A 10,000-nucleotide genomic window follows, 5' to 3' on the forward strand; every position below is an offset into this window, starting at 1 on the left:
GTGTTTTTGACTCCAGTGTTTAACATCATCACCTATGTGCGAGTGTTGAATGTGCGAGTGTTGAATGTGTGAGTGTTGAATGTGCGAGTGTTGGTGTTGAATGTGCGAGTGTTGAATGTGCGAGTGTTGGTGTTGAATGTGCGAGTGTTGAATGTGAGTGTTGAATGTGCAAGTGTTGAATGTGAGAGTGTTGAATGTGCGAGTGTTGGAGTTGAATGTGCGAGTGTTGAATGTGCGAGTGTTGGTGTTGAATGTGAGATTGTTGAATGTGAGAGTGTTGGTGTTGAATGTGAGAGTGTTGAATGTGAGAGTGTTGGTGTTGAATGTGCGAGTGTTGGTGTTGAATGTGCGAGTGTTGAAAGTGCGAGTGTTGAATGTGCGAGTTTTGGTGTGGAATGTGCGAGTGTTGAATGTGCGAGTGTTGGTGTTGAATGTGCGAGTGTTGAATGTGCGAGTGTTGGTGTTGAATGTGAGAGCGTTGGTGTTGAAGGTGCGAGCGTTGGTGTTGAATGTGAGAGCATTGGTGTTGAATGTGATTGTGTTGGTGTTGAATGTGAGAGTGTTGGTGTTGAATGTGAGAGTGTTAAATGTGAGAGCGTTGGTGTTGAATGTGAGAGTGTTGGTGTTGAATGTGAGAGTGTTGGTGTTGAATGTGAGAGTGTTGGTGTTGAATGTGAGAGTGTTAAATGTGAGAGTGTTGGTGTTGAATGTGAGAGTGTTGGTGTTGAATGTGAGAGTGTTGGTGTGAGATTGTTGGTGTTGAATATGCAAGTGTTGGTGTTGAATGTGAGAGTGTTGGTGTGAGTGTTGGTGTTGAATGTGCGAGTGTTGGTGTTGAATGTGAGAGTGTTGGTGTTGAATGTGCGAGTGTTGGTGTTAAATGTGCGAGTGTTGGTGTTGAATGTGCGAGTGTTGGTGTTGAATGTGCGAGTGTTGGTGTTGAATGTGCAAGTGTTGGTGTTGAATGTGAGAGTGTTGGTGTTGAATGTGAGAGTGTTGGTGTTGAATGTGCGAGTGTTGGTGTTAAATGTGAGTGTGGTGTTGAATGTGCGAGTGTTGGTGTTGAATGTGCGAGTGTTGGTGTTGAATGTGCGAGTGTTGGTGTTGAATGTGAGAGTGTTGGTGTGAGAGTGTTGGTGTTGAATGTGCGAGTGTTGGTGTTGAATGTGAGAGTGTTGGTGTTGAATGTGCGAGTGTTGGTGTTAAATGTGCGAGTGTTGGTGTTGAATGTGCGAGTGTTGGTGTTGAATGTGCGAGTGTTGGTGTTGAATGTGCGAGTGTTGATGTTGAATGTGAGAGTGTTGGTGTTGAATGTGCGAGTGTTGGTGTTGAATGTGCGAGTGTTGGTGTTGAATGTGCGAGTGTTGGTGTTGAATGTGAGAGTGTTGGTGTTGAATGTGATTGTGTTGGTGTTGAATGTGAGAGTGTTGGTGTTGAATGTGCGAGTGTTAAATGTGAGAGTGTTGGTGTTGAATGTGAGAGTGTTGGTGTTGAATGTGTGAGTGTTAAATGTGAGAGTGTTGGTGTTGAATGTGAGAGTGTTGGTGTTGAATGTGCGAGTGTTGGTGTTGAATGTGCGAGTGTTGGTGTTGAATGTGAGAGTGTTGGTGTTGAATGTGTGAGTGTTAAATGTGAGAGTGTTGGTGTTGAATGTGACAGTGTTGGTGTTGAATGTGAGAGTGTTGGTGTTGAATGTGAGAGTGTTGGTGTTGAATGTGAGAGTGTTGGTGTTGAATGTGAGAGTGTTGGTGTTGAATGTGAGAGTGTTGGTGTTGAATGTGAGAGTGTTGGTGTTGAATGTGAGAGTGTTGGTGTTGAATGTGAGAGTGTTGGTGTTGAATGTGACAGTGTTGGTGTTGAATGTGAGAGTGTTGGTGTTGAATGTGAGAGTGTTGGTGTTGAATGTGACAGTGTTGGTGTTGAATGTGAGAGTGTTGGTGTTGAATGTGCGAGTGTTGGTGTTGAATGTGAGAGTGTTGGTGTTGAATGTGAGTGTTGGTGTTGAATGTGCGAGTGTTGGTGTTGAATGTGACAGTGTTGGTGTTGAATGTGAGAGTGTTGGTGTTGAATGTGAGAGTGTTGGTGTTGAATGTGAGAGTGTTGGTGTTGAATGTGAGAGTGTTGGTGTTGAATGTGAGAGTGTTGGTGTTGAATGTGCGAGTGTTGGTGTTGAATGTGCGAGTGTTGGTGTTGAATGTGAGAGTGTTGGTGTTGAATGTGACAGTGTTGGTGTTGAATGTGAGAGTGTTGGTGTTGAATGTGCGAGTGTTGGTGTTGAATGTGAGAGTGTTGGTGTTGAATGTGCGAGTGTTGGTGTTGAATGTGCGAGTGTTGGTGTTGAATGTGAGAGTGTTGGTGTTGAATGTGCGAGTGTTGGTGTTGAATGTGAGAGTGTTGGTGTTGAATGTGAGAGTGTTGGTGTTGAATGTGAGAGTGTTGGTGTTGAATGTGAGAGTGTTGGTGTTGAATGTGAGAGTGTTGGTGTTGAATGTGAGAGTGTTGGTGTTGAATGTGCGAGTGTTGGTGTTGAATGTGAGAGTGTTGGTGTTGAATGTGCGAGTGTTGGTGTTGAATGTGAGAGTGTTGGTGTTGAATGTGAGAGTGTTGGTGTTGAATGTGAGAGTGTTGGTGTTGAATGTGCGAGTGTTGGTGTTGAATGTGAGAGTGTTGGTGTTGAATGTGAGAGTGTTGGTGTTGAATGTGCGAGTGTTGGTGTTGAATGTGCGAGTGTTGGTGTTGAATGTGAGAGTGTTGGTGTTGAATGTGCGAGTGTTGGTGTTGAATGTGAGAGTGTTGGTGTTGAATGTGCGAGTGTTGGTGTTGAATGTGAGAGTGTTGGTGTTGAATGTGCGAGTGTTGGTGTTGAATGTGAGAGTGTTGGTGTTGAATGTGACAGTGTTGGTGTTGAATGTGAGAGTGTTGGTGTTGAATGTGCGAGTGTTGGTGTTGAATGTGACAGTGTTGGTGTTGAATGTGAGAGTGTTGGTGTTGAATGTGACAGTGTTGGTGTTGAATGTGAGAGTGTTGGTGTTGAATGTGAGAGTGTTGGTGTTGAATGTGAGAGTGTTGGTGTTGAATGTGACAGTGTTGGTGTTGAATGTGAGAGTGTTGGTGTTGAATGTGAGAGTGTTGGTGTTGAATGTGAGAGTGTTGGTGTTGAATGTGCGAGTGTTGGTGTTGAATGTGAGAGTGTTGGTGTTGAATGTGCGAGTGTTGGTGTTGAATGTGACAGTGTTGGTGTTGAATGTGAGAGTGTTGGTGTTGAATGTGCGAGTGTTGGTGTTGAATGTGCGAGTGTTGGTGTTGAATGTGCGAGTGTTGGTGTTAAATGTGAGTGTGGTGTTGAATGTTCATGATAAATCCCCTCAGGCCGACTCGGGACAGTGAGGATGATGATGATGATGAGAGGAAGGGGAAAGGATGCACGCTGCAGTATCAGTACGCTCTCGTCCGGGTTCTCACACACTTTGTGGCCGAACCGAGTGACCCCGCCGATGACCTCATCCACATGCTGGGCCCTGATTGGTCGGCAGACATAACAGACCTGGTGCTGGATTTCCTGAAGGTGGAGGATGAGAGAATCGCACGACTCACAGATGGAAGAGTTTTAATGGGCAGAGACCTGGGCATCACCACCATACAGGTACACACACACACACACACACACACACACACACACACACACACAGGAAGCTAATTAGCATAAATCTCTCTTCTTTCAGCTGGATGCACAGCACAGTGTTAATGTTTAAAGTATTTACAGTAAGAGTGGAGCTGCAGGTTATTATATACGGAGGGATTTAATGCTCCTAATGAGTGTTTATTCAGGAATCCTGATGAAAAGGTAAACGCTGCAGCGCTCAGGGTTCCGCGGCTCTGCAGTGACTCTCAAAGAGTTTTAACGAGTTTCAGTATTAAAGCAGGAAGTCACAGGACTGTAGTGACCATCACACAAGAAAGTCTCACCTGAACCAGTGTTAATGAGATAATACCAATTAAAGCTCTAGCACTCACACACACACACACACATATATATACACACACACACACACATACACATATACACACACACACATACATATTTACACACACATACACTATATTGCCAAAAGTATTCGCTCACCTGCCTTGACTCGCATATGAACTTAAGTGACATCCCATTCCTAATCCATAGGGTTCAATATGACGTCGGTCCACCCTTTGCAGCTATAACAGCTTAAACTCTTCTGGGAAGGCTGTCCACAAGGTTTAGGAGTGTGTTTATGGGAATTTTTGACCATTCTTCCAGAAGCGCATTTGTGAGGTCACACACTGATGTTGGACGAGAAGGCCTGGCTCTCAGTCTCCTCTCTAATTCATCCCAAAGGTGTTCTGTCGGGTTGAGGTCAGGACTCTGTGCAGGCCAGTCAAGTTCCTCCACACCAGACTCTGTCATCCATGTCTTTATGGACCTTGCTTTGGTCACTGGTGCACAGTCATGTTGGAAGAGGAAGGGGCCAGCTCCAAACTGTTCCCACAAAGTTGGGAGCATGGAATTGTCCAAAATGTCTTGGTATGCTGAAGCATTCAGAGTTCCTTTCACTGGAACTAAGGGGCCAAGCCCAGCTCCTGAAAAACAACCCCACACCATAATCCCCCCTCCACCAAACTTTACACTTGGCACAATGCAGTCAGACAAGTACCGTTCTCCTGGCAACCGCCAAACCCAGACTCGTCCATCAGATTGCCAGATGGAGAAGCGCGATTGGTCACTCCAGAGAACGCGTCTCCACTGCTCTAGAGTCCAGTGGCGGCGTGCTTTACACCACTGCATCCGACGCTTTGCATTGCACTTGGTGATGTATGGCTTGGATGCAGCTGCTCGGCCATGGAAACCCATTCCATGAAGCTCTCTGCGCACTGTTCTTGAGCTCATCTGAAGGCCACATGAAGTTTGGAGGTCTGTAGCGATTGACTCTGCAGAAAGTTGGCGACCTCTTCGCACTATGCGCCTCAGCATCCGCCGACTCCGCTCCGTCAGTTTACGTGGCCTACCACTTCGTGGCTGAGTTGCTGTCGTTCCCAAACACTTCCACGTTCTTATAATACAGCTGACAGTTGACTGTGGAATATTTAGGAGTGAGGAAATTTCACGACTGGATTTGTTGCACAGGTGGCATCCTATCACAGTTCCACGCTGGAATTCACTGAGCTCCTGAGAGCGACCCATTCTTTCGCAAATGTTTGTAAAAACAGTCTGCATGCCTAGGTGCTTGATTTTATACACCTGTGGCCATGGAAGTGATTGGAACACCTGATTCTGATTATTTGGATGGGTGAGCGAATACTTTTGGCAATATAGTGTATATACACACACACACACACACACACATATACACACACACACACACACATACAGTACATATACACACACACACATATACACATACACACACACATACAGTACATACACACACACACACACACACACACATATATACACACACACACACATACAGTACATATACACATACACACACACATACAGTACATACACACACACACACACACACACACACATACATTTCCTCAACTATCAATGATTATTAAATAGATTTTGTTTATTAAGTTTTTTTTTTGTTGTTTTTGTTAATCAGAAATGTTTTTGCATGAGAAGGATGAGAGTCAATAAATAGGGCGTGGTCTACTATTCTAATGACCACACTTGATTGACAGGTGTCAGTCTGAGGCTCTACCTGTGATGAGACTGGAGCAGAGAGCGATTAGCTGTACTCGTTACGTTGGGGCTCATTCACAGGAGTAGATTAGCTTTTTCCATGTGTTAGTGATGTCCACTACGCGTCCATCCCGATTCTAATCTAAGCGTGTGTATCTGATCAGAACTTGTCTGTTATGAACGTTGGATCAGGACGTTCTTTATTTCACATGTACTGAGGATCTCATGCTGAGATCTTGTCACTATTTATTTTATTTATTTATAATATAAAGTATACTGTATATTATATATGTATGTATTTTTGTTGTCAGGTGATCTCTCCTCTGTCCGACTCCATCCTGGCTGAGAGGACGATCACAGTGCTGGACGATAAAGTCAGCGTCTCTGATCTCATCGTTCAGATCATCGGCTCTCTCTCCATCTCCCTTCAGCTCAGTCCTCAGCACAATAACGCTATTTATATCACTGCTACTGCTAACGACCTGCTACACACACACAAACAGGTGAGACACACACACACACACCAAAATGTGTAAAAATATCTTGTTACTGCGTTAAATGACGTTTTTACACTCGAGCTGGGCCGTTTGGGGGCGGGGCTTATAATGACAGGATTGTGGTGAGATGAGAGAAGCTGCACGCTATGAGAACTGTGGTACTAAGAGTCCAGTCTCCTGACAGAACCGTGGAATTGATTAAACCAGATTAAAGTAAATGAGGAAGAATTGATCATGACTAGGCCAGGAGTGAATCTTCAAACCATCTGTAAGTCCTACAGATTATTCAGGGCTTCCTCCAGCCAGCCTCTCCACACCTGCCTGATGGCTCAGGGCTCAAATTCAAATTCAAATTCAATTTTATTTGTCACATACATTTACATACACAGTACAACATGCAGTGAAATGTTTTTTCACGACTGTCCAGCATGTAAACATTTATAAAAAGTATTGAGAAAGAGATCCATAAAAAATAAAGATAAAAATAAAACTAGAGTATCTTAAAAGTATAAAAATAGAAAATAGAAAATAAAGTAAAATAAAATATAATATAGATAAATAAAAATAAAATAAAAATATGAAAATATAGGTGTAAATAAAAATATAATATAAATAAAAAATAAAATATGAAAATAGGTGTAAAAATATAGGTGCACATAAATGCACACATTTATACACATTTATACACATAAATGCAGACATGAACATGATGGGATGTTTGTGTATATGGCATATATTGAGGTGATCCAGTGTTTATCATTAAAGTGTCCATGTGCTGGAATAATTGTATAAAGTGACTTGGTGCCAGTCCAGTGTCAAGGTGTCAGTTTGTGCAAATGTGTAAGGTTGTGCAAAGTGATGAAAAGTGATGAAAAAAAGCAGAGAGTCCCCGTATCTGTATCAGGTTCTAGGTGTTTCCTGGTTCAGACTCCGAATGGCCTGCGGGAAGAAGCTCCTCCTCATTCTCTCTGTGTTTGCCTTCATGGAGCAGAAGCGCTTCCCTGAAAACAACAGAGAAAAGAGTCCATTGTTGGGATGGCTGAGGTCCTTCACAATCTTCTGGCCCTGATGCGGCACCGCTGTAGATGTCCTGCAGGTCAGGGAGCTCAGTGTGGATGGTACGTTCAGCTGAACGCACCACTCTGGAGGGCTCGTCTGTCCTGCATGGTGCTGTGGAAGTGATGCTACCCGTCAGGACGCTCTCAATGGTGCAGGTGTAAAAAGTCTTTAGCACCTGAGAGGGAAGTTTAAAGTCCCTAAAGCGCCTCAGGTGGTATAGACGCTGCCGGGCCTTCTTCACCAGGGTGTTGGTATGACAGGACCAAGTCAAGGCCTGCGTGATGTGAACACCTAGGTACCAGAAGCTGTCCACTCTCTCCACTGGGGTTCCGCTGATCGTGGTCGGTTGGTATGACCGCTCCTGCTTTGTACTGAAGTCCACTATTAACTCCTTAGTCTTGCTGATGTTCAGGAGGAGGTTGTTCACCTGGCACCAGCTCTCCAGGGTTTTAATCTCCTGTAGGTAGGCCGTCTCGTCGTTGTTTGAGATCAGGCCCAACACAACAGTGTCATCAGCAAACTTAATGATGGTGGTGGAGTTGGAAGTGGCCACACAGTCATAAGTGTACAGTGAGTACAGCAGGGGGCTCAGAACACAACCTTGAGGAGCTCCAGTGCTGAGGGTGATGGAGCTCCTGCTTATTCCAATCATTCCTCTCATGTGCTTCTCTCTGGATCTAAGGCCTGGGTGGGTTTGCAGGATGTTCAGTCTGTGCAGATTGTCCATGTGTCCAGTCTGAAAACTGCACAGAAATAAGCAGATTAAATAAACCAACAAGCTGAAAGTGGTGTCTGTGGTGTGTGTACAACTGAAAACATTCTCATAAACCTCCGAAATAGAGACACTAAGAGTGTGTGGAAAAACCACAATAATCACCCAAGCCATGCAGAGAACATGAGGAACACGGGGAACACAGAGCCGGTGCTAAAAAACTGATTTGGTCGTTATATTCAGTAATTAGTGTGTATTTTGTGACACATCCAGATGTTTTTCTGAATAGAGAAACACAGATTTGTGCAGCTCTACAGCTCTGTCCTGTGACTCTACTGAAAAAAACTACAACCCAATACACACGCCATGTTTGAGTCGATTCAGAGTCAAATCACTTTCTCACTATAACTGAGTCGATTCAGAATCGATTCACTTTCTCACTATAATTGAGCCGATTCAGAGTCGATTCACTTTTTCACTATAATGATTCTGAATCGACTCAATTATAGTGAGAAAGTGAATCGATTCTGAATCGATTCACTTTCTCACTATAATTGAGTCGATTCAGAGTCGATTCACTTTCTCACTATAATTGAGTCGATTCAGAGTCGATTAACTTTCTCACTAAAATTGAGTCGATTCAGAGTCGATTCACTTTCTCACTATAATTGAGTTGATTCAGAGTCGATTCACTTTCTCACTAAAATTGAGTCGATTCAGAGTCCAATCACTTTCTCACTCTAATTGAGTCGAATCAGAGTCAAATGACTTTTTCACTATAATTGAGTCGATTCAGAGTCGATTCACTTTCTCACTCTCAGTCGATTCACAGTTGAATCACTTTCTCGCTATAATTGGGTCGATTCAGAGTCGATTCACTTTCTCACTATAATTGAGTTGATTCAGAGTCCAATCACTTTCTCACTATAATTGAGTCGATTCAGAGTCGATTCACTTTCTCTCTATAATTGAGTCGATTCAGAGTCCAATCACTTTCTCACTATAACTGAGTTGATTCAGAATCGATTCACTTTCTCACTATAATTGAGTCGATTCAGAGTCGATTCACTTTCTCACTATAATTGAGTCGATTCAGAGTTGATTAACTTTCTCACTAAAATTGAGTCGAATCAGAGTCGATTCACTTTCTCACTATAATTGAGTCGATTCTGAGTCAAATCACTTACTCACTAGAGTTCACTTGGGAGTGAAGCAAGACCTCATCTCTCTCTCAGGTATTTTTAGACCCGAGCGTAATTGCTGTGTTCTCACTTGCCTAAAGAACCACAGAGTGAGGAAGCACACCGGGCTGCTACTGAAACACACTACACACTATGACTGAGCTGATGATCAGGTTTAATATTTCTCTCTTTTTATCTCTGCCTCATACAGGAAGCAGTGATCAGTGCATGGATTCAGTACAGCGACGGCTCTGTGACGCCTCTCGACATCTACGACCCTAAAGACTTCACGCTAGCTGTGACCTCACTGGACGAGCATGTCGTATCCACCAATCAGGATCAGTTTCATTCCTGGCCCATTGTGACTGCCGAGCATGAAGGTCAAGGGTCACTGGTGCGTGTAGAGATGCTGATCTCTGAAACCTGCCAGAAGTCCAAGAGGAAGAGCGTGTTAGCGATGGGTGTTGGAAGCATTCGGGTTAAATTTGGCCAGGAGGAGAAGAGTAGGGTGCAGGGGGAGGGAGGATACGGCGATTTGGACAACGGCACCAGTGAACATAAACAGGATGTCCAAGTTTTAGAAGAAGATAATGATGATGATGGAGATGGATGGAAGTTCACAAATGCAGAGGAAGTTGCACTTAAGAAGGTGAGTGCCACTAAAAAGTCAGCCGTAACCAATCAGGGGAGCAACAACAAAGCAGGGGGGGAGGGGCAAATCGATAACCCCACCCAAGATGAGATCCCAAGTGACGAGCTGACTGCAAACCCACGCCGTCTGTCTGACCTGGAGATCGGCATGTATGCTCTGCTCGGCGTCTTCGGCCTCGCCATC

At 44.0% G+C, this 10,000-nt stretch overlaps 1 protein-coding gene across 2 annotated transcripts in view; it reads left to right on the forward strand.

Moving 5' to 3' along the window:
* The window catches only part of si:dkey-215k6.1 (transmembrane protein 132D), a 220,081-nt gene that overhangs the window by 203,439 nt on the left and 6,642 nt on the right, over window positions 1-10,000 (forward strand). For both annotated transcript variants that reach the window (XM_058375280.1, XM_058375281.1), the window contains 3 exons: window positions 3,370-3,643; window positions 6,028-6,219; window positions 9,377-10,000. The exon at window positions 9,377-10,000 is cut by the window's right edge and continues 6,642 nt beyond it. In XM_058375280.1, coding sequence (XP_058231263.1) covers window positions 3,370-3,643; window positions 6,028-6,219; window positions 9,377-10,000 — 1,090 coding nt within the window. The remainder of the gene's footprint in view (window positions 1-3,369; window positions 3,644-6,027; window positions 6,220-9,376) is intronic.

Source organism: Hemibagrus wyckioides, linkage group LG22, assembly GCF_019097595.1.
Source record: "Hemibagrus wyckioides isolate EC202008001 linkage group LG22, SWU_Hwy_1.0, whole genome shotgun sequence".
Taxonomy (NCBI): Eukaryota; Metazoa; Chordata; class Actinopteri; order Siluriformes; family Bagridae; genus Hemibagrus; species Hemibagrus wyckioides.